Raw genomic sequence first — 23,352 nt, forward strand, 5'->3', positions numbered from 1 at the left:
GTTCCCCGAGAAGGGGAACGAGACACTGCGTCGGCCCGCCGCACCTCTCTCCCTGCCTGAAGCGCCTGCTTCATAGTTAAGCTAATGATGAGTGTGTACAGGTGTGCTTTATACTCCTCCGGTTATTCCGTCACACCTTACCGTTCTAGCAACAAGCCAATAGGATTGGAGTGATTTCATTCACGTTCAGACCTGCTTCGCCTAGAGGCGTTCCCATAGTGTCGTAACCGACGCAGTGTCTCGTTCCCCTTCTCGGGGAACCAGGGTTACATACGTAACCCGAGACGTTCTCCACACCATCCTGGCTTGATTGTCGTTGCTCCATACCCGGTGCCATCCCCACGTTCAGGCTTTCATGTTTCTTGTTTTTTTCACGTTTACCCTGTACCTCGTTGCTGTCTTCCCTAACCCTGTCTCTCTGTCTGTTTCCCTCCCAGGTACACTCACCCTCGTCCTCCGTTCGGCTGGGCTCATCCACTGGTCCACTCCCCTTCGGACCTCCCTCTCGGCGTCCTCCCTGTTCCCCTGCCTCTCCTCGTTTCCTTGGCCCCTGTGTTCCCCGGCTCCCTGGCCCCCTGTCTCCTTGGTTCCCCGTGCCAGTACTTCCCCGACGTCCTCCTCTCCCTCCACTCCAGTCCCTCTCACCCTTTTTTTCCCCCAATAAACCTCCTTCCCTCTGAATGCTGCATTTGGGTCCTCTCTGTCCACACACCACACCCCGTAACAAGTTTGAGATATTGCAAAGATATCACATATGTCAGGCAGAATTTGGGGGGAAGTGTGTTGATGGAATAGTGCAGCCATAAAATAAATGTCTTGGGTTTGAATATTTCACTCAGTGTGAACATCATATGGCTTCAATGAAGAGCTAGAACAGACAGGTAATAAGTGCAATAAGATTCAATTTCCAACCATAATGCTACTTAAGGGGAAATTACTGTGAATAACACTGGATGTTAGGAAACTATAGCTATTAATTAACCATATATCAAAATTAGCCTGGAGTAAGAAATTAAATCTAAGATCATTACCAATATATTTGCATAAATAGCAGCTGTGAGCTAGTAAAAATTCCTCAGGAGTTAGTCCAGAAAATGAATACTACCCTCGTGTCTGTACAAATAATACATAAATATTAAAGCTTGAACGGTTAGCTTAGCATAGCATAACGATTAAACAAACAAGCAATATAATAACATAACTATATAATTAGTGAGCTTAAGGAGGTGATGGTAGGTGGATTTTGTCACCTTTGGACAGAGCCAGGCTCTGCCATTTCCCCGTTTCCAGTCTTTATGCTAAGCTAGGCTAACCATCTGTTGGCCGTAACTTCATATTTATGGTAGAAACATGAGAGCGGTCTCAATCCTGTGACAGTATCAAATGTGTGAAAGTAATCCTTTATGTTTTTGTTTATGTTTTGTCTTTGTAAAGCCTTGTGAAACTACATGTCATTTTAAAGAAAAACTATTTATTTGAACAATAAATTGTAACTGGACAACTGGAGTTAGAAGGTTTTTGTAACGAAATGTTGCTGAAAATGCTGACTTGATGAAGATGATATAGAAGGGTGTCTCATCTAATGACCTACTGAACATAAACTCAGTGATGTTGCCAGTAATCTGAACCGTTACTTTCTAAGAAAGTCAGCCAGCCCTGAAGAACACAAACAAAGGAGATTTCAGACTCTCATCCAGTCCTGTGTGTTCAGACTCCCATGCAGGATCAAGAACACAAACCTTTGGGTTTATTCACAAGCTTCAGACTGTACTTTTGCAAATGCAATGCATACTAAAGTTTTACTATCAAAAACAGACAGAAAACATCAAGAGAGATGTCAAGACATACATACATTCATTTTGTGCGAATTGACCCGGACACATTTAGAGGCCATGGAGTTTTACAGGAGATTAACAACCTTTGAAAGAAGCAGGCAATGCAGTAACTGAAGTCATTGCAAATATTTGAAAACATGAGAGGCTCAGCAAAGCTTTCTGTGAAGATTTTTAGAGGCCAAATAGTTAGCAAAGCAAGAAAGTCATGTTAGATGTGTTTTAGTCAACTCACTTCAACAGAAGAGGACATACAAGAGGTCATATACTTTGTTTCCAAGAAGCTGTTCAATTTGCCAGGAAAGATAAATCAAGTGCTCCTTAATAGTTCAAATATTTGGGATCAGTATCAAATACATTACACAGAAACCTTTGACTTTACAGCTTTGCAGTTTTAGTAGTGACATAATCTCTCACAGGTGTGAAGTGCTGATGAAGATGGTGCATTGTTAACATGGGCACAAATCTGAACAGAAGTACCTGACAGGACACTGATATTCAATATTTGTTTAGACTCTCAATTTACATTTTCAACATAGATTAAACAACAATGACAGAAAAACAACAATATTAGGAAGCATATATTTTCCCCTCTCTCTCTCTGTGGAAGTGCTGTAGGAGGATGCCAGAGGTAGTTACACTTCTTAAAAAGGTCAACGTTTGAATTCTGAAAGGTGAAGGTATCGATGGGCAATAACCCACCATCCTACTGTTTTTGCATAGCTGGAAAACAAAAGACGAAAAAGATCCAAGATCGTTATTTGTCAGTGAACAAGCAGTTTCCGTGCACAATCCTACAGTTTACAGGAAGTGTGTTGGTGGGCAACTCTTGGATGCTCTGTTAACCCAACGCTAAAAAGCACAGAGGAAAGACTGGTGTCAGCGCCAGGTAGTCAGCATGATCAAAGTTGTAATGAGTGCTACAAAAATTTCACAATGATACCATCAAGCTGCAACAGCAGCATAAAGCCCACCCTGACGCCAAGATAAATGCCACTGTGTTCATGTCCCAACTGGGTCACAGCTTACAACCTGTGCAGTTTCCTAATTAACACCTGCTGAAATCATCTCTGCGATAATCCAAGCATATAGAATCTCATCAGTGATAAAAATATTCATCTATTTCCATATATTATTTAAAAATCTGTTATTAATATGGTTCAACCAGGACTGCAGGGGATGAAGCTAAGTGGGTTGTTCTTCAGTGTGGGGAAAAAGTCAATTCAATCCCACAATGTCTTTGAGAACCTGGACTATGGTGGAGTTGTTTGTGCTGAGAGAACGGACTTGCATTATTATAAACCTGACTCCAGTTACTTTTAACCATCCGTTACGTAATCTGCTTACAAGAAATCCTACACATCCAGTCTAATTAAAGCATAGTTTGATATTTTGGGAAATAGGCTTACTGGCGTTATTGCCGAGAGTTAGTTAAGAAGATTGATACCCCTTTCATATCTGTCTGTACTATTGGAACAAGATCAAATACTGTCAGTTACAGTGGATGAAACTGGCCACTGCTGCTGTCAGGGGGCGAGTATTTGATACTAAAAACTGTCTTGGATAATATCACTTATCCAGGACAGTTGGTCAGGGTGGGATCTGTTTCAAAGAAATGGGACAAAAAAATTGGGATTATTTTAAGATCTTATTTAGGGAACCCCAGGTTGTTGCACAAAACATTACCAAAGTTGCCATTGCAATTTATACATCAAAGTGAAAAAGGAAGAAGTCCAACTTAAGGCACTGGAACTGCTGTCACAGATGAACTATAGTTCACAGCTATCAGTTTTAAAACAAAGTTTGATGGGAACTCAAAAACCTAAATTAGGAATGAAAAAATGTGACGGTCTCCACAGACGAAACATCAAGAGGCTTTACTGTCAATGACGAACTCGTTAATCGAGCTTTGTTTAGAACTTTTACTCATGTTCACAAAAATAATGGGAAGCCTATATGATTTCATTTTAGGTGGACTTTCCCTTTACCTCAGCCCAGTTTGAGCTAACTCATCAGAGATTCTTAGTAGTTTCTAGTTACCAGGTATCAGTAAAAATTGCTGGGTCAATGATTTTATATATGGTGGAGAGATTTTCGTTTGTACAATTGCCTCTTTAAGACAAGCATCTTCCAACAGAATTTAACAGTTGTGGTAAAAAAACGAAATAATGCATTAATCCAATATTATTAATAGGAAAATTTCAAAGGATTGTGGTTTTACACTTTATCAGGTTCTCCACTTTACAGCATCACATGGCTTTGGCCCTTTCAATACAAAATAATAAATGTGGATGATTTGACAGGACACTCCCTGTGCTATTAGACATGAAATAAACAATGGTATAGACAAACACACCAGTGAGCAAGGAAAATTATAAAATACAAAGAACCCGATTGACGTAGAAACATGTAAAATCAAACACATGTACATAAAATAAAAGATTTCGAAGGCGAAGCTCAACAATCTCTTGTGTTTTCCAGAGATGAGCTTTTGCCATGTAGAAACAGTCATGTCATGGACAGCATCAGCAAGGCCTCGATGTTTTTCAAACAACACATTTTTCTCAGAAATACGTTTGTGGGTCTTTTCAAAATGTGTTTCTCGTGTTTTATTCACATTTATACATATTTAATTTCTGTGAAAATCATGTTTTGAATGGGCAAATGTCCAGAAAGGAGAAAAATGATGAAAAATTAAAACCTTAAAATGAACCTGGTATGTACTACTTCACATGTAAAAATGTTCCACACCATGTTATTGGTGTGATGATTAGAAGGCACTAGCCTTTACTCGTAGCTTCAAACTCATATGAGTGGAGATGTTTTGCAGTTGTGTGCTAGGAGATGTAAATAGGCTTAAACATAGGGAACAATTTAACCACCAGAAGATTTATTTTTCTTCTGTGGTAATCCAAAATATGAATAGTGGACATATCCTGAGGCTTCTTTCCCTTACTTAAAGTGGAAGTGCAAAATAAGTCAGAATAAATACTGAATAAATACACGAAGGACATGATTAATTCCAGGTGTTGTTAAGAATAATTCCACTGATTTCTGCATTACTGACAGGCTCTCCTCATGCCTGTGAGCGTTATATCTCTGCTATTGACAGCAAGGGAATCCAAATATGTTTTAAGTCAACATAGCATGGACTGTGACCAGCCAATAAAAATATGAAACAGATTTGGGTCACCAGTGATCTAAAGATAGTTGGTCTCAGAGAGAATCTGTGCTCAACTGGAGTTGTCAGAGTTTGTCCTGGGCAGTTTTCAGTGGCAGCCATGTTGGCTCCAAGATGTTACCCCCCCTCCTGATTGTGTTTTCTTTACAGTAATAATACCCATACCATTATCACTGATGTTTGGGGTCAAATGTTTAAAAAAGCCTTTGGAAAGTGAGCAACTCAGCATCTCTTTCTTTTTTCTGTGAAATGTAAACAATGTCACTGCATGCATAAATAATGACAAAATAAATAACGAAAAACAAAATCGATCAAATTAACAATGGATGAATAAAACACAAGAACAAAAGCCTTAAAGCAGGACAATGTAAAGGTTCAGTCTGTTGTTATTCAGCTGCAGGATGTGGGGCCAGACAGAACTGGGACAGAATGAAAGGAAGCGAGGAAGGAAGGAAGACAGAATCGCTCATAAAAATAATTATTGTTAAAAGTTATGTAAAGGTGGCCAAAGAGTAAATATATAGGTTTATCTGTATCTATCTACGCTTAGTAATGGGTATACTCTTTAGAGATATTTTAAATCAGCAGATGAGTACATTTCCAAGATGAAAGTTTCAATCACTGCAATTAATCACACCTAATCAGTATTATTATCATTATTCACCCAGCTGTAGTGAGTGCATTTACACAAAAAGTCATTGTTTGGTCTATGTATATGTACATTTAAAGACATACAGTATGGGGAAACTGATTGGTTGAATTAATGCCACTTGCAGTAGATGGACTTGTATAATTCTGATCTGGGGACTTTGCTTTGTCTTTGCATTAAAGCTATGTTCAGACAGGCAGCTCAGTCTTTTTGGAGCGATCACCCATATCAGACTGCAAAGTCTGTTTTTTGTCAAAAAAAAAATAAAGCATCTCATTCCACATGCAACATGTATGCAAGAGGAAGAGTATAGAACTACAAACATGGAGGAGGGCCAAAAAGGCAACAGTGGGACCTGGACAAATGAAGACAATTCGGCACAACAGCTCGCTGCTGACAAAAACATAAACTTAGCATGTGCGCATTAGCATTGTTACAGTGACATCCAATTTAGTAACGGAAGTTGAACATTCAGTTTCAACCCAATTGTAGTCACTTGTGAATTGTAATGACAGTCATCTTAAGAAATCAGACTTCCCTTCTGTCTGAACGTAGCTTAGTTTTCTGTACGGTGTGACGAGAACATTACTCTTTAAAGATATCTATTCATTCAGAACTATATAATCTTCGTTGCTGCTTAAAGTTTGTTGATGTGCAGATGGAGTCCGGCGCTGCTTTCTGAATGGGACGGTGCTACAAGAGGGAAGGTGCATCAACATCAGCATCAGTTCTTTGTGCATCAAAAGGAAGAGCAACAGGTCAACTGCTGCCTTGGAGGAGGGTGTGTGCGGGGCAGGTGGGTAATGCATATACCAGGTGTCCAGAGCATGTCACCGGTGCCTACTGTGGGCCATGAAGAGCAAAACCTTGCGGATGCCGCTGAGACGGTCTTTCAGAGAAGTGAGGGCCAGGAACGGCAGCTGGGCTCGGCCTTCTAACGGAAGAACAGCTAGTAACCACCAACACCATGAGGGACCATTAGGACTGGTCTGATGGAGGAAGAAAAAGGAGGAGACACCGTTAGGAGGTTTTAAAAAACAAAATAAAGGAGAAACAACTCTGAAGGAAAATTCTGGTGTGTTTTAATTGGACAACTGTGTGGTTGTGCTAACTTTGCACTCGCCAGCTCGACTGTGGGGATTTGGGAAATGCAACTTGGGCAACAGACTCCGAGAGAAGTGTTTGAAATAATTTACGTAAAACTGACATGTATTGGGAAATCTTGCCCTGTTTATGTTGTTTTGCCATGGTCAAGTCTCCTGAAGCTATAAAATGGAGGTGGCAAGTGGAAAATTAGCATGATATTTAGTCAGATCCAAGTTTAAAAAGACTACAATTCTTTCTTTAAGATTATATATTTTCTTTGTTCTGATGCATTTGTATTTAACACGTGTCATGTCAGCTACCTCAGTTGTTTATATTTTGCTCAGTCGGTCGCTTTGTTTGCCTGTTAATTTGAACACTGTTCTTTGACCTGTTCTACCTCAGTTTCTACATTTAGGTCCTCAATCCTATTCATTGTGTACCTCTGTCAGTATACATTAATTATTCTGCATTACAACTAATAAAATCATGATTGATTTCTGAAAAACCACATAATATGAAAATGAAACTTTGAAAGGAGCATTTGAAAGAAGGATAAATAAAGTAACTTGGTAAATTGTGTGTACCTGAAGTACAGAGTCTTTCCCAGGCATGGGTCCAAAGTGTCCTTCAATGCGTTCCTTCTGCTCAGTCTTCAGAGAGTTTACCCACACCAGGGCCTGGTCGTACACTGTATCGTGCAGAGACTGCAACTCAAGCTGTGCCACGCCCTCCACCTACACACACAAATACACACCTTTTGAGCATCTTCAGGTAATTATCTATCAAACCATCACTTATCTATCCTTCTCTGGTTAACCCCAGTCCTCCCTCCGCCCACACTTTCCAACATCTCACACCTTAACATCCTCCAGGTACTCTATATCAGCTGTGTTGTATCCGTCCCTCTCTCTGTGCTGAATGACTTTAAACCGCCGTCTGCCGATGGTGTCCACAACCGAACGGCCGTCAGAGAAGAACTTCACATCGCGGATTTCCAACAGGCACCCATAGTCTGCAAACCTAGAGACACAGGAGGAGGGAGAGGGACAACTGTCACACTTCCTGGATACATACTCCGACACTAAAACCAAACGCACACAGGTACTATGCTAGCACTGACCCTTTGAGGTCGTCTCCCAGACACATGCCAAAACAGTTGGTTCCCGTCTCCATGCATCGGCGAATCATTAGTCTGTAGCAGGGCTCGAAGATATGGAGAGGGCACGGCACAGTGGGGAAGGCCATGGTGCACACAAATATAGGCACATTCTTGTTAAGACTGGAGAGAGACAAGAATAAAAGGAGAATGCGTTTAATGTGCTGAACAGCAGAGTGGCGGCACAAGGAAAAACAACATTTATTTTCAAGGTCAAGAATTAACTTTCAATCTCAACATTTATGCTAACGTTAGTGAAAAGTCCTTAAAATTCTCACAAAAACAGCAGTTTTTGTCACAGTGGACCATTAGGCCAAATGCCAAAAAACCATTGGCTACTGTGAGAGTCAATCAGTTTCCTGACAGTTTCAGGGGGGTTATTTAGTGGACACACATGTTTGTTCCGGCAACCCGGGAGAGCGATACCTGATGCCTGACGTGACACACACTATGAGATCAGTGTGTTAGAAGTGTTATCTACAGTAGGTCAGTAGGTCAAACAACAGAGGAGGATATTCAGGGGAGTGCTATGTCAGTCACAGATCCTTTAACACAAGCCATAACATATGAGGGGATTGGATTTGACAAGGGAAGACAAATCGCACCAAACAGAGCACAAAGAACAAGTAAAACCGGATAATAAGACAGAAGAGGAAACAAACTTACTTGGAGAGCTCAGCCATCTCATCCTGGTGGATCTTCTGTCTTTCAATGAGCTCAGAGGGAAGATACTTAGATATCAGGTTCTCCATTATTACCGTCTTACAGTACTGCCTCTGGACCAGATACTGGAGAGAAATAAACACAGAGGCTATATCAGATCTATATTTACAGTGGCAGAACTTAGAGTGATATTTTAGAGTCATATTTGTCCCATAACATCATCTTATTCTGTGCTTGATTCTGGTCTCTAGGTGTACACCAATCCGATATGCTGGATCTGTATTGACCCCAATAGCGACCTTACTGAGTGATCGGGTATCAGCCATCACATAACTGATCCAAATTAAACTCAGTTTCTGCGTCAGTGTTACATAAAAATTCAGCATTTCCAGTATCAGTTACATTCATTACAGTCATGGCAGGCCACCAACTCTGTTTTTAGTCCCATGGCAATCCCTGGCGTCATGTTACCTTACGTAAAGATGACTGTGAGGTACACAGATTTTAAATTTAGGGAAAAGAAAGCCCTGGTATCAGAATTGGTATCAGCAAAAAGATGGATCAGTGCATCCCTACTGGATTCAGTATAGATCACACTGAATGGTGCCTTATTGTCAAATCTGTATGTTATAACAATATAAGGGAGCATAACACCACATACCTCAGACAGCTCCTCTTTACAGAGTGGACACTTTGGGTTGTGGTCCAGACATCTCTCCAGACACCGAAGACAGAAAGTGTGACCGCATGGCGTCGTCACTGGCTCATAGAAAAGTCTGAATGGGAAACACACAAACATGAAATGGTGAAAAACCAATGGACACAAGAGTGATGTCACATTTAATGATTATCAAAATGTATATATGAATTATATATATAAATAATATATGATAAAACAATGTACAACATTACATTGTACAATGCACAGATACAAAGTTCAGGTTGTATTTCTGTATTTTGATGCCCTAAAAAGCTACTGTCTATCACATCATTTCATTACAGGCTATATCTCTGTCTGTCTAACTGTCAGGGGCAATTTAGCACACGTTACACAACTGCTAACTGATTTATTGCATGAGCTTAATAAAGCTTTCAGTCTGAACCAAACTGTAAAGCAAATCTAACCTCATACAAAGAGAACACTCCAGATCGGTCGGGTCCATGACGTCACCAACCACAGTACTCAGTGTTTCAGTCACCCCTGCTGGCTCTGAACAGAGAGATCAGCAAATAAAAAATAAGACACAAATGCTGCGAATGTAGAGAGCGTGCATGTGTTGCTCGGCTGCATGCATGTTTGTGCATTAAACTCCAAAAGCTCACCAGGCTTGGCTCTCTTGCGATCGTCGCTCCACTCGTGTCCTCCTTCCTCCACCACACTCGTCCGTTTCCGTTTGAGGAGGCAACAGTGGTCCAGCCTTCCAACCGCAAGCTTTCCCTCACCTTTGACCTCACTGCCCTCTGGCCACTCAGGTGCAGGAGGAGTAAAGGCAAGACTGGACTCTGATGACAATGAGATGGGACTAAGGGTCTGAGAGAAGGAGAGGATGATGAAACCTTGTGTCCCCTCAATGTTTAAACTGCTGACTATCAGAGGTGGAGCATCTCTTACCTCGAGGGGAGTGTTAATGCTGTTTTTGATGTGTGCTCTCAAAGACAGTATATTGGAGTAGTCTGAGATGTGTTCAGGGACCTGGTCTGTAACTGGAGCCAGGAGATCACTGAGGAGCTGAGAGAAGACAACAGACAATCATTAAAGAGTGATTATTCTGTATTCTTATAATTCCACATGCATTTATGGTAATACATCAATTCCTGATGCTCCTGTTTTCTTTGCTCTCTTGAGTATTATTGTTTTTATAATGTGCATTGTAGTTGCTTTTTGACTAGTATGCAGGTTGCCGCTATTGAAATGCGCATAAATGTACACCAACATGCTGTGTTTTAATTTGCCAAGCAGTTTTAAGGTTTCATAGTAAAGCTTTTTGATGTAATTAACAAATAATAAGAAGTGTAACACTGATTTCAGCTACATGACGACAGGGTATTTTCCAGATGTTATAAATATATCAATCTGTTTGTGCCTGCTTTACCTTGTGAGCCTCAGTCTTGGCCAGCCTACAGTCAGGCTCTATGGACAGACAGACCAGATACTCTCTCAGAGCTTCTTCTGTCCTGCCCAACGACACCAGGGCCTGGGCCTTACGAACGTGGCCCTGTAGGCAGGAGGAAGATATATTACTTATCCATCAGCTGTTAGAGAAACGGATTATTACACTTTTTAATACAGAATATATCCACAACTTGTCTGTCATACCTTAGACCAGTGAGGCATCAGTCTGCAGGCCATCTCAGCGTCACTCAGAGCCTTTTCATAGTGTTTCAGACTGGAGTGGATCTGGGAGCGATTGCTGAACAGTATGTGGTCCGTGGGTGCTGAGGAGGGGAGGAGGGACAGTCAGTTAGTTATGTAGTTGTTACTAACAACCATGGTTTGATTGTTAGTGTTCCATATAAAAAGGGCTGCAACAACTTTTCTTCATTATTGACTAACAGTAAAAAAAATTGTTTAAAAAAAAGTCTATCTTAATTTCCCAGAGCCCAAAGCGATGTAAGTGCTTGTTTTTGTTGAACCCAAATATTTAATTTACAATAACATGTAACAAAGAAAAGCACCACAATCTCTAAATTTGCACAGCTGGAACCAATTAATTTTTGGCATTGGTGCTTATTAAATAACTTTATAACAACAAATCTATAATCAAAAGCAGTTGTAAATATTCTGTCAATCAACTAATCAACTACTAATTGTTTTACCACTCTTTCCTTCAGCTTAAAACCTTAACATACTCATTCATGACCCCTATACAAAGCTAATTGTTTCACAACGTACTGCAGAATAATATAGAAAAAAAAAACCAACGCATGGCTACCACTTACTTATTTTCTTATGTCTTAAAACACTGAATTTACATAAGGTTCCAATTTATATAAAAGAAGGAATGTTTAAAAAGATTTAAGTTTCCTCATTACAAAACATGTTATAAAAAACTTCTGCCTTAGAAAATCGTGCCGCACTATCAAGGTCACCCACATTCCAGGTTTCATAACAATAAAAACTTATGCAACGAAATATTTCCCTGGCTTTTCTCAAGACAAGGGTAATAAATCACTCCATGAAATAAAAGCAGAAATTGAAGAATGGGACAAGCCCCAAGCAAAAGGGATTTTAACCTGACAATTACAAAGATTTTAGGAGACCAACAGGCTGTAGATGTATAAATGAACAACATAAAGCAGTAAAAGTAGGACAATAATTTAGCACAGAACCTACTGCACAATACTTATTTTCAACAAAGCTGTCTTGTTACACACACACACACACACACACACACACACACACACACACCTGAGCTAATTATAACTCTGAGGATATTGTACGGACTTGCATTAATTCCCTAGAGGTTCTCCCTAACTGCTGCATGCATAAACACAAACCTTAGCCTAATCTTAACCTAGATCTAACTCTAAAACTGTCTGGTTAACCCTGTGGGGACCAGATCTTTGTCACTAGTTGTAAGAATGTGAATCCCCACATCTGAGAGTGTGATGAATGCATAGCACACACACGCAGCCCAGGACAAACAGTATGCAGGCGACTGGACCTTGTTCAAGGTCAAAAAATAAATTTCCATAAAATACATTAATAAAGAAGGTATTGTTGACAACAGCGCTACCTGCTTTTTTTTGTTTTACTTTGCTGAAGTAAAAAAGTAGCAGGTAGCAAGTGTCCCATTAGGACTTTTGTGCCTTCATAACAAATAAAAATGAGTCTGAATGATATAGTTAATGAGGCAGCCTTTCAGGCTTTCAAAGATCAACATCCGCGACAGGCCACTTCTACAAGTCACCGCAGTTTGAAGCCGTTCCTACCAAACAAAATCAGCTAAACATCTTTGCCAACCATGCAAAACCACTTTGAATGACATCCTGGTGCACACCAAGACCTGGAAATAACCCAGGACAAACTAATTCTATTACTGTGGAAGCTACCCAGCTCAACAGTCAATTGTTGGTGTCTGAGCAGCTCCACTGCAGCAGCTGGCAGATAAATGCTCCACCGGTGGTGACCTAGTGTACAGGGATGTTGGTATAGCTGAAAAATCCTTACGCAATTCAAACTGGTGCCAATTGACCGGCCAGGAGAATTCAGGTATACTTCACAGAGGATTCAGATGTCAGTGAAACGAGTAACTTTAAACTTACACAACCAGAGTGTTATTCGGCTGCGCTGCGGCAGCCCTACAAAGTTAGGTCAAATGAGGGCAGGTCAAGTGTCCCAGTCATGAAATACTTCTGCCTAGGGATTCTCCATTTCACACGATTCAACTAAACTCAATTAAATTTACTTTATCCAGTGTTTTTTTTGCAGAATACATTTCCGTTGCTACATCAATCATAAAAATCGATATACAGTTTATAAATTTGGGGTGGTGATGTTGCAGTGGATAACACACATGCCTTCAGTGTGAGAGACCCAGGTTCAATCCCCCACTGTGGCACATCCATCAATGTGTCCCTGAGCAAGACACTCTGGAGCAACCCCTAGTTGCTGGCAGATATTGTAAGTTGCTTTAGATAAAAAGCGTGAGCTAAGTGAATGAATGTGGGAAGTGGAAGTGTGAGGGAAGAAGTAAACTTCAGTCCAGACTATGATTCCTATTTAATAACTGCCAAACATAGTTCAATAGTAGTTCATAGCTCAGAACATAGTTAAGCATATCTGAGGTTATTTCACTACTGGTAATAATCCCAGTCTGCAGGTCACACATGACCAAATCCAACACCACACCTCTGCCTAGGATAAAACCTCTTGCACTGCTGTGAGCATTAGTGTCCCTAGTGGTGACCTGCAATAATACCCTTGACCTACATTTGCCTGAATCATTGTTTGACGTTACACAATGAGGAGCTGGGGGAGGCGGGTTACGTGTTTACGCAATGTTTGGTCCACTAGCCCAGCCTACATAACCCTGTTATCCAACACATGGCGCTGTGGCCCTCAGGTGCCAGCAGAGGCAGCATACTACTGCCACACAGAGGAGCATATATAACACACTTACGAAACTCAGTCATATTATAACAGCACGATATTTATTTATAGTTCACCAGCCACGCAGTTATGTAGCAAAAAAACATTCAAAACTGAAGAGCAACAACAAAAACATGACGTTAAAAGTAGCTAAATTAGGCTACGTAGTTTTCTTACAGCATGTAACGTCCCTCTGTCTCCAAAGTTTCAAAAATAATACCAGTAAATAGTTCAGTGGCCTACCTATCAGTATGGCTTGGTTATATTTCTCCAGCGCTGCTTCCATCTTCCTCTCCGCGTACAGCCCGTTGCCCTCCCTCCTCAGCCGGCCGGCCTGGTGCGGGACCGGGAACCACTTGGCCAGCAGGTTGCTGAGAACCACATTGACCCTGTAAGTCTGGACGTCGGCTACTCTGGAGCTGTCCCTGCACTCCTTGCAAATCACCGGCCGCTCCCTCTCCTTCCTCTCCCTCTCCAGACACTTTTTACAGAAGCAGTGTCCGCACGGCAGAGTCACGGGCTCGAACAGAAAGCTCAGGCAAATCCGGCAGGAGAAGTCTTCGTACCCCAAACCTGTGGCAGCAAGTGCCGGGCACCCAGCTGCCACCGCCGCCAACACCTCCTGCCTCCTCGGGGTTTGACTGTCGCCCCTGTCTTGCCTCCTGATACTACCCGAGAGGTACTCTACGAGGTTGGCCAGGTGAACAGGTCCCAGTCTCTCTATCTCAGAGGCTTGTCGGTACACATCGAAAGCTTCTGTGAATTTGCCCCCGAAGGCGAGCGCGTCAGCCCGCCTTACCATCAGCTCCTGCCGGCTCCCTGGATCTCCGAGACCCGCTAGCTGGCACTCGTAGATATCCGCTGCCAGGTCGAAGTTTTTAGACTGGAAAGCCTCCGCTGCGAGCTGCAGCATGCTCTCACTCTCTGTCCCCATGTCCAGGATGTTGTGGAAGTCTGTCCCCTCACCTATGTGGTATTTATCTGCTCAGTACCACCACTGCCACTCATGGTTGTGTCTGCTGCTGCTGGGGAGTCCTCCTGACTACACTGCACGGTCATGCTGTTGTCCAGGAAGTACCGATATTATTCTCAATGGAGCCGCGCAGGAGGAAAAAAACTCTTATGTAAAACTTGTGTCATGTGACGCCGGCCAGCTGTTCTCATTGGGCGAGTGTACAACTGTTACAAAACAATCTGCCATGTAACCAGTGTCGGGACCGATTGGGGGGGGGACAGCCTGTCTGACCTGCATGCAGCAGGACTCTAGTAAACAGTGGCGGGTCTGTGTGGGAGCCCATGTCGGGGACCACAAGAGGTCACTGACCAAATTACACATTATTAAGATATTATTCCAGGTAATTAATGTTAAATAAAGTTTTTTTTTGAGTATCCACTGTGGAATACCCTTCAACATCAGAGGGGGGATATACAATATAGTTATACATCAGTATAACTATACCTATACAATATAGTTTAATTTATGTATCAAGTCACATGTACCAGAAGAATCATCTTAAATTAGGTTTCTTGGGGTGTGGTCTCACAAAGTGGACATCTGTGATCCATCAATAGTCTGTCCATTTTAGAAAAATAAAAACAAAATACCATGGACACAGTTATGAAGCCGTCAGTGCCATTATTCTGTAAGATGAGAACTGTTTTGACTGTAAATAAGGTGTATAGTGTGCATATCCAACCAACCAACAAAAACAGCATACAAAGAAAAAGGAGAGGTCGTCCCAAAAATGTATTTAAGTAATGTTTCATCAGGAAAAATATTCTGTTGGCAGTCCCACAAAGCCACAGGCCACCCTCCAAGGATCCGACCATTAATTGAGATGACTTTTCTATAATCTTCACAGGGTAATTAGTTGCAGCTGTTGTGGCACAATAATTAACCAATGGGTATGGGCTTTTAGAGGCATTTCCTTTCTGTTTTTGTTCATATAATTGTGCAAGAAAAAATGAAAATATGTGACCTCCTTTGAGTTGCTAGGGTTGCCTTTTATGTGACAGGTTTGTGACAGTCACATAACTGCTTTACGTAAGTTTTTTTTGCTCCAAGAGATAAGGATAATATAGTTACTTCTTTCATGGATCAAATTGATTTTCATATAATTTTAGAATAGCTATACTAAATGTAATGGCACAAGGGCGGCAGATTCAGTATAATGTACGCTTTGAGGAAGGTGTACATGGGTTGTCCCATCCAACACCCTTGGAGTAATGTGGGAATGTGAATGATTTTGCTCATGGGCACTGAGCACTGAAAAATCTTTGCTGATACTGCCGCAGAGTTAGAATATACCTCGCTGTCATTACTGGGAAGTACACTAACATCTTACCGTCCACTGGACAGTCAGAGAGGCATGTACAGGACAGGTAAACCTGTTCAGCTCTTACACAAACTGTACATCAGAAGAGTCACATAATCACATACCGGACCCTTTGTCACTGCACCACAGATCACTTTCCAGACATGCAAACCATGTGGCAACAAAGCCGGGCCAGATGTAAGGCAAGCTGAGTGTTTGAGTGTGTGTTTGATAACTGTGACAGGTTCAGCCAGGCGTTGTTGCATAGAAATGTTTGCATAATGACATCTTACCAAACACTGAGAATTTTCTGAAATTGAGACTTCATAGTGTGATTTAAGTGTCACCAACAATTTTATTGTTAGCTTACTACTAATAATACAAAACTCCAAGTAATAAGTATTTTAAAAACTATGATTATACTGTATGCATTTTGTGAGTAGGCCTATGTAACATTCATAAGGTGTTCTTGTTGACTGCAAAGACATGGCATGGTGCTTTTAGCATTATCTAAGATCACAGTTAAAGCAAACTATGCAGCTATTAAAGGATGAATAACACTTTCTTTGTCCTGCAAATGAAAAGTTGGCCTGGTATGACCAGTAGCTTATGGTTTGTTAGCTAACATTAGCAAACTTTAAACAAATATTGCTAAGTAGACTGTCTTTTGACTTCATAACTCGTCTCTACTTGTAGCACTGTTATGCTACGTTTTTGCCTCTTATCCTCTAATGGTGTGACTTTTGGGCACAGCACAATGGCTGGTGTTCAGCAGGCGTTATAGACTCCCTATAAGGCTATAAGTAGAAGTAGGTTATGGTTAAGGTCAGAGTTTAATTACTCTAGTTTAGGGATTGTCCTTCAAATAGTTCTGATACTAGCCTACATGGTATTATTAGCATTACCCGAATTAGTATATCCTGCAACCTCAAAATAAAACCTGTTTGCTGACGGACTTTGCTGTGTGTGTGAGTGGAGATTACAGTTGATCAGTGTCCGTGTCAGTAGTAGTGGTGCTGGTAATATAGGTCGGCCAGTCTAGCCTGTGAACTCAATCCCACACACAGACACCGACTGACATATACACTGCAGCAGACAGAGACAGACTGGCACACATGTAAAAAACAGACAGATTGACATATATGCAAATGAGGACACTCACAGAGTGTTATGTAAGCACACAAACACACACTGACCGCACACATAACAGTCAGAGATCCTTGTGTCCCTTCACACCTTGAAATTTTGTTATGTGTTTATCTAAATAGGCCAACAGCCAGATCTTAGCACAGACTGTCTGGACACTGTATACTGGGTTGAAACCAGCAGTTATCCTCAAAGTCACCTCACAGACTATTATACAAGGGCTTACTTGGCTGGAAAGAGAGCTGGATATTCATACGATGGATAACAAGCCTGCACTTGTGCCTGTCTAAAACACCAGAGGTTTCTCATTTCACAGTGAAAATTTCATATTTCAGGGCATTCCTTTAAGTAAAAATGCATAAACATACAGGAATGAAAGGCATGACAGAATCAAGGTCACACACGACAAAGATCTCAAATCAGATCTGAACTTGTGAAAATCTGAGTTTGAGCTACTGTCTGTGGTTGTATGGCCATGGAAATTACATTGCTCAATGGTTGTCTAAACAAGCAAAATCAGATTTACGTTGGTCTCTGTTTGGTCGCGCAAGACAAGATGAGGTTTGTTACGTCAATCAAAATAAACAGATGTTTGTGTAAACTATAGCCTGTATCTGTATGAATCCGTCTGAAATTACATTAGATGGTAATTATGGAGGGATGGAGGTTGATAGTAACGGCCTTATTACAGTGATGAATGATGATATCACTGAAGACCAAAGCGTTCACAGCTTTCACATCAAAGTTCTGAACAAAGATGGGTCTTGTGTTTTCTCTTCAATTTTAACCAAATAGATTCAACAGGCTAATACAATAGCTATTGAGCCTTGCATTTGTTGTGTAAGCTATATGCTGTTTTTTTTTTTTTTTATCATCTTTTAGAGCTTTCTGACATCTGCGGTCTCATCAGTAACCTCCTGATATAGGATGGATAGGATAGGATGAACGCCTGTAGCAACATCATTCACCTCTCCCTGAATCTTAGCAATAAGTTGACATTTCAGACACTTACTAATCATCATCATGTTGAGCCATCAACATGACATGAAATTACAATTGCATGACTCTACAGTCACACAATTGTAATTTTTTCTAAAATGTGACATTGTGGGATTGGTATCAGGAAGTAGTGTACATGCCATGGACACTGCAAATTTTTAGGACACTATAGACTGAAAAAAATGGCACACTCAGAATATGGACACTCAAAAAAAAGGGGGGTTAGTAAATATAGAGCAGTAAGTAAAGACTAGGGAGTTCAGACAAAGCCAGTCTGCAGCCATGCTAGCAGCTCTGTGAGGTTGTATTTAGGCACAGCAGTGCTTTGAAGTAAATTCTAACATCAGCATGTTAGCATGCTGATGTTAGAATTTACTTCAAAGCACTGCTGTTACTTTATCATGCATTATCATGCATTATCCACGACACTAACGGTCACAAGACAATGCTAACACGCTGATGCTAAGTAGGCGTAATCTTTACCGAGACCACTGTCTTAGCTTAGCATCTCAGCTGAGGCTTAACTGATGGTATTTGATCATCAACCAAAGTACTTGACACATTTAAGTTTTGACCAGATGATGACGCTGTATAAAATGTCAAGTGAACACCAAAATGATTACAATTCAATTCTAGAATTCTTTAGTGGAATGTGTACCGTATTTCATGACAAACCATCCAATATCTTTTTGGGAAATTTCACTCAACATCACAAATGTCAACCTCATGGTGGCGCTAGAGAAAAAGTCAGAGGATCACCAAAGTCATCACGATTCATCCTCGGGGGACCATGAATATCTGTATTAAATTTCATGGCAATCCATCCAGTAGTTGTTGAGATATTTCAGTCTGGACCAAAGTGGTGCACTGACTGACAGACTGAAACTGCCCTCCATAGAGCAAAGCTGCCAGCATCCTAGAATCAATGCTGTTCAAACATTTTCAAGCTGCATTTTTCAGGCAATCCCACAAGGGGAGGAACCATATGTTCCGACTATATGAATTGCAATTCTTCCAGTTTTAAGATGTGTTCTTTTTTCAGACCACTTTTTTGGGGAGGTGTTGGTTCAATCATAAAACTGATCTGGGGCAGCTGTTCAAAAATGATATGGCAGTGCTAAATTAACCCTTGGCAGTGGGCTTTTAGCTATTTGTTTCAGTTAATTTTCTTACACAATAATAATAATGTATACACCTTTAATCACTGTATGATTTCATTTGATTTAATTAAGAGCTTTTGAATTAACTTCATAATGTGATTTAACCGTGATTTGTCGCTTCTTTTAAGTGTCGACTCATTCCGATACTCATTTGTGTCACAGTACTGGACAGATTTTATTACAGATATGTGGTTGAAGAGATAAATCTTCTTGATGTCATAACAGAAAACACATACCAAATAACAGACAAATCATCATATTAACTTTAATACAACAGTGCTACAACCCAAACAATAAACACATTGTTGTGTCACTGGTTTGAATTACATGTATAAAAACATGAGAGGAAAAAAAAGAATCACCCTGTGCATTCTTTGACTTGCACATCCCCATGATTCAGAAGCATTCACTCTCAAACAACAGACCAGATCACATGACACCAGTTAAAGTGGCCACTTAATAAGTGAGCGCCTGAGTGCTCACTTGACTGCATTTGAGTTTTGGCACAATGGAGGATTTGCAGCTGTCTCCCAACAACCACTGAACTGAATGCTGCCAATCTATACAGTTTACAGAGGAACTGAAAGAGTGATACAGTCTGAATGTATAGGTTTGGTGCTAAATATAGGCTGCGACACAGGACACTGTCTTGAGTCTTCAGTCTGGTCATTAGGTACTCCTGTGGTGCAGCCAGCTGGCTGACTATTCGTATTATTTTGCAAATTGTTAACAGTCAAGTATGTTGGATGCCAACACCATCAAATCATAACGTCATGACAGGCAGATTATTTTTATCTTTCATAACATATTTCAAATGAGCGGCATTTGGTGCAATTTACAAAAATCCACTGAATATGAAAAACTAAGCAGTGAGGACAGTTTAAATAAATCAGTCTTGGATTTTGAGAATGCTCCTCTTCTCCAGATCGTTCATCTCTTTGAGAATTAGAGCCACGTTGTAACGGAGATCATGGAATTTAGACACAGGCACCTGAACATGGAGACAAAAATTCAGTCATAACACAGACAAGGTGTCCAGTACGTAAACAACTGCATAGCCAAGGTGGAGCTAAAATGTTACATAATATTACCATGGTGACATGCAAAATACTATAAGGATGATGGCCATTATTGAGAGTTTTGTAAGTAATGGCTGATGTGAATTTCTGTATGTGACGGCATAAAATTGTTTCTTCTTATAATCTTTTATGCAAGTACTTATAAGAGTGCCATTTCTCTATTATACATTGATTAATCTTTAACCTGTTCCTTTATTATTATTATTATTCTCATCCTGTTAGTCTGTCCACATGTGTAGGGTTTAGGTCAGGGATGCGGAGTTGTTTTCTGTTACTCTCCTGTTTTGGCTGGTACCAGTCAAAGCTGGTAGAGGATCTTTTGTTCCCCAAAACATACAGTAGATGATTATGCAGCTCTGGGCCAGACGTTAGTGACTGTCTTAGGAGACAGAACCTCTGGTCCAGCTGATTTGTGTTGTAGAACTTCTCTGTTTATTGTCTTTTGTTAAATAAAATTCTTAAAAGACAACGGTTTGTTGTAACTCAATTATTTGCTCAACCTCTCACCAGGAAACAGATTTCCACGACACTGTACACTGTCAGCACTTTGTTCGGTCCCAAATGTTGCAGTTTCACTAAACCTAGTGCTCACAGTGTGCCTGAATTCCAACTTTCTTTTCCAGGATTTAATTTTCCTAAACACCTGTGTTCTGGGTGTAGAAGGTAGGTTTATTTGTCACGTTACAACGGGTTGTAAAGTGAAATTAAGTTTGTAACTCCTTTCTGCTACGTAGCAGACAATATACAGTAATACAAAAGCAATCGTAAAATGGTAACCAGAAATAAACTATATTCAGAGCAGTGCTGAGGATGAATTTCAGTTTAAAACCTAAAAATTTCACATTGAATGATTCATGCCTGAGTTTGACCTCTGACCTCCCCAAAGGGCGAAGGCGGGCTTCTCCCAATTCAATGTATTCTAAACTTACACATCAGGGCACCAGATTGCAACCAAATGCTTGCATTTAGCCTTTTTTTGAGACAGTGCAAGTATTTTTTACAACTACTGGCACATGTGCCAAGTTCAATTTTGTTAACTTTTGTTATTTTTTTTAAAAATTCATTTCAAATAACGAGGAGGAAGCGATTCTGCACCGTGAGATTTCCCGTTGGCCTGAGGGCCATTTTGGCCTGCCGTTAATTGTCAACTTGACCAGCGGCAGCAATAATATAGCAAGCTTTATTAAATTAATATAGAAAGCTCCGCAAGTTAATACTGCTCTATAGAAACCATGGCAACGGCTTCTGTGCGGTGCTTACAACTGTATTTTCTTTATGGGCTAGAAAACATTATAATATATGTAGTAGAATTGTTTGAACGTGTGCGTGCATGCGTTGTTTGATACTTTTGATATGATTGATGCTTGAATATAATGATATTCATCACTGAAACATTTGAGCAAACTCTGTATCTCATTCTTAAAAGTGTAGGCTAATTGTTTTTTTGTTTTGTTTTTTTTTTTATGTCTAGCCTGTTTTACACTTGTATGTGCTATGATTGTTGTAGGCTGTTTCTCAAGAGTTTTTGAGGGTGCACGCACAGCCACCTTGAAAACTCAGTGTTCAGATTCGAACTGACCATTAGAGTAACCTAATATTTGTATTTTGTAATATGAATAGTGACCAAATCGATACCTAGTTTGGTACCAGTTAAGTCAATAAATAGGGTTAGTCTCAAGATTAGCGGTATGGTGGTTTGAACAATAATAGCATATAACAGCACACTGTAGTTTCTGTATTTATTACCAAAGCATTTATCAATAATCAATGGGTAAAATGTGAAAAATGTGAAAACTTGCGTTGCAGGTAGATTTAAGGTGTGTGCCCCTAAACTTTTCAGTTAGGGGCTACAGTGCTCCTAATAAAAAAAAAAAAGTTAGTCTGTAGCCCTGCACATGTATTATTATTATAGCTACTACAGGGGAAACTCGAAAAAAAAGCATATTGTGCAAATGTTCATTTATTTCAGTAATTCAACTTAAAAGGTGAAACTAATATATTATATAGACTCATTACATGCAAAGTGAGGTATTTCAAGTCTTTATTTGATATAATTTCGATGATTATTGCGTACAGCTAATGAAAATCCCAAATTCAAAATCTCAGAAAATTAGAATATTGTGAAAAGATTCAGTATTGTAGGCGCAAAGTGTCACACTCTAATCAGCTAATTAATCCAAAACACCTGCAAAGGGTTCCTGAGCCTTTAATTGGTCTCTCAGTCTGGTTCAGCGGAATTCACAATCATGGGGAAGACTGCTGACCTGACAGTTGTGCAGAAAACCATCACTGACACCCTCCACAAGGAGGGAAAGCCTCAAAAGGTAATTGCAAAAGAAGTTGGATGTTCTCAAAGTGCTGTATCAAGGCACATTAATAGAAACTTTAGTGGAAGGGAAAAATGTGGAAGAAAAAGGTGCACAAGCAGCAGGGATGACCGTAGCCTGGAGAGGATTGTCAGGAAAAGGCCATTCAAGTGTGTGGAGGAGCTCCACAAGGAGTGGACTGAGGCTGGAGTTGCTGCATCAAGAGCCCCCACACACAGACGGGTCCTGGACATGGGCTTCAAATGTCGTGTTCCTCAAGTAGCTCCTGAACAACAAACAACATCAGAAGCGTCTTACCTGGGCTACAGGAAAAAAAAAAAAAAAAAAAAAGAACTGGCCTGTTTCTCAGTGGTCCAAAGTCCTCTTTTCTGATGAGCAAATTTTGCATCTCATTTGGAAACCAAGGTCCCAGAGTCTGGAGGAAGAATGGAGAGGCACACAATCCAAGATGCTTGAAGTCCAGTATGAAGTTTCCACAGTCTGTGTTTGTTTGGGGAGCCATGTCATCTGCTGGTGTTGGTCCACTGTGCTTTATTAAGTCCAGAGTCAGCGCAGCCGTCTACCAGGACATTTTAGAGCACTTTATGCTTCCTTCAGCAGACGAGCTTTATGGAGATGCTGACTTCATTTTCCAGCAGGACTTGGCACCTGCCCACACTGCCAAAAG

General features: G+C 40.6%; 2 protein-coding genes across 2 annotated transcripts in view; both read right to left on the reverse strand.

The window, feature by feature from the left end:
• Positions 1-1,692: 1,692 nt before the first annotated feature.
• Positions 1,693-14,713, reverse strand: LOC123957220 (LON peptidase N-terminal domain and RING finger protein 3-like). The gene is made up of 12 exons (XM_046029869.1): positions 13,903-14,713; positions 10,885-11,003; positions 10,661-10,783; positions 10,180-10,296; positions 9,891-10,098; positions 9,693-9,777; positions 9,229-9,343; positions 8,571-8,692; positions 7,869-8,027; positions 7,606-7,768; positions 7,333-7,482; positions 1,693-6,651 (listed from the first exon to the last, which is right to left on the reverse strand). The coding sequence occupies exons 1-12, from the start codon at positions 14,591-14,593 to the stop codon at positions 6,493-6,495; spliced, it is 2,211 nt and encodes a 736-aa protein (XP_045885825.1). The 5' UTR covers positions 14,594-14,713; the 3' UTR covers positions 1,693-6,492.
• A 4,811-nt stretch (positions 14,714-19,524) lies between these two features.
• The window catches only part of commd5 (COMM domain containing 5), an 11,484-nt gene continuing 7,656 nt past the window's right edge, over positions 19,525-23,352 (reverse strand). The window contains exon 7 of the mRNA XM_046030374.1: positions 19,525-20,270. Coding sequence (XP_045886330.1) covers positions 20,169-20,270 — 102 coding nt within the window. The 3' untranslated portion in view covers positions 19,525-20,168. The remainder of the gene's footprint in view (positions 20,271-23,352) is intronic.

This window comes from Micropterus dolomieu, linkage group LG19, assembly GCF_021292245.1.
Source record: "Micropterus dolomieu isolate WLL.071019.BEF.003 ecotype Adirondacks linkage group LG19, ASM2129224v1, whole genome shotgun sequence".
Classification (NCBI taxonomy): Eukaryota; Metazoa; Chordata; class Actinopteri; order Centrarchiformes; family Centrarchidae; genus Micropterus; species Micropterus dolomieu.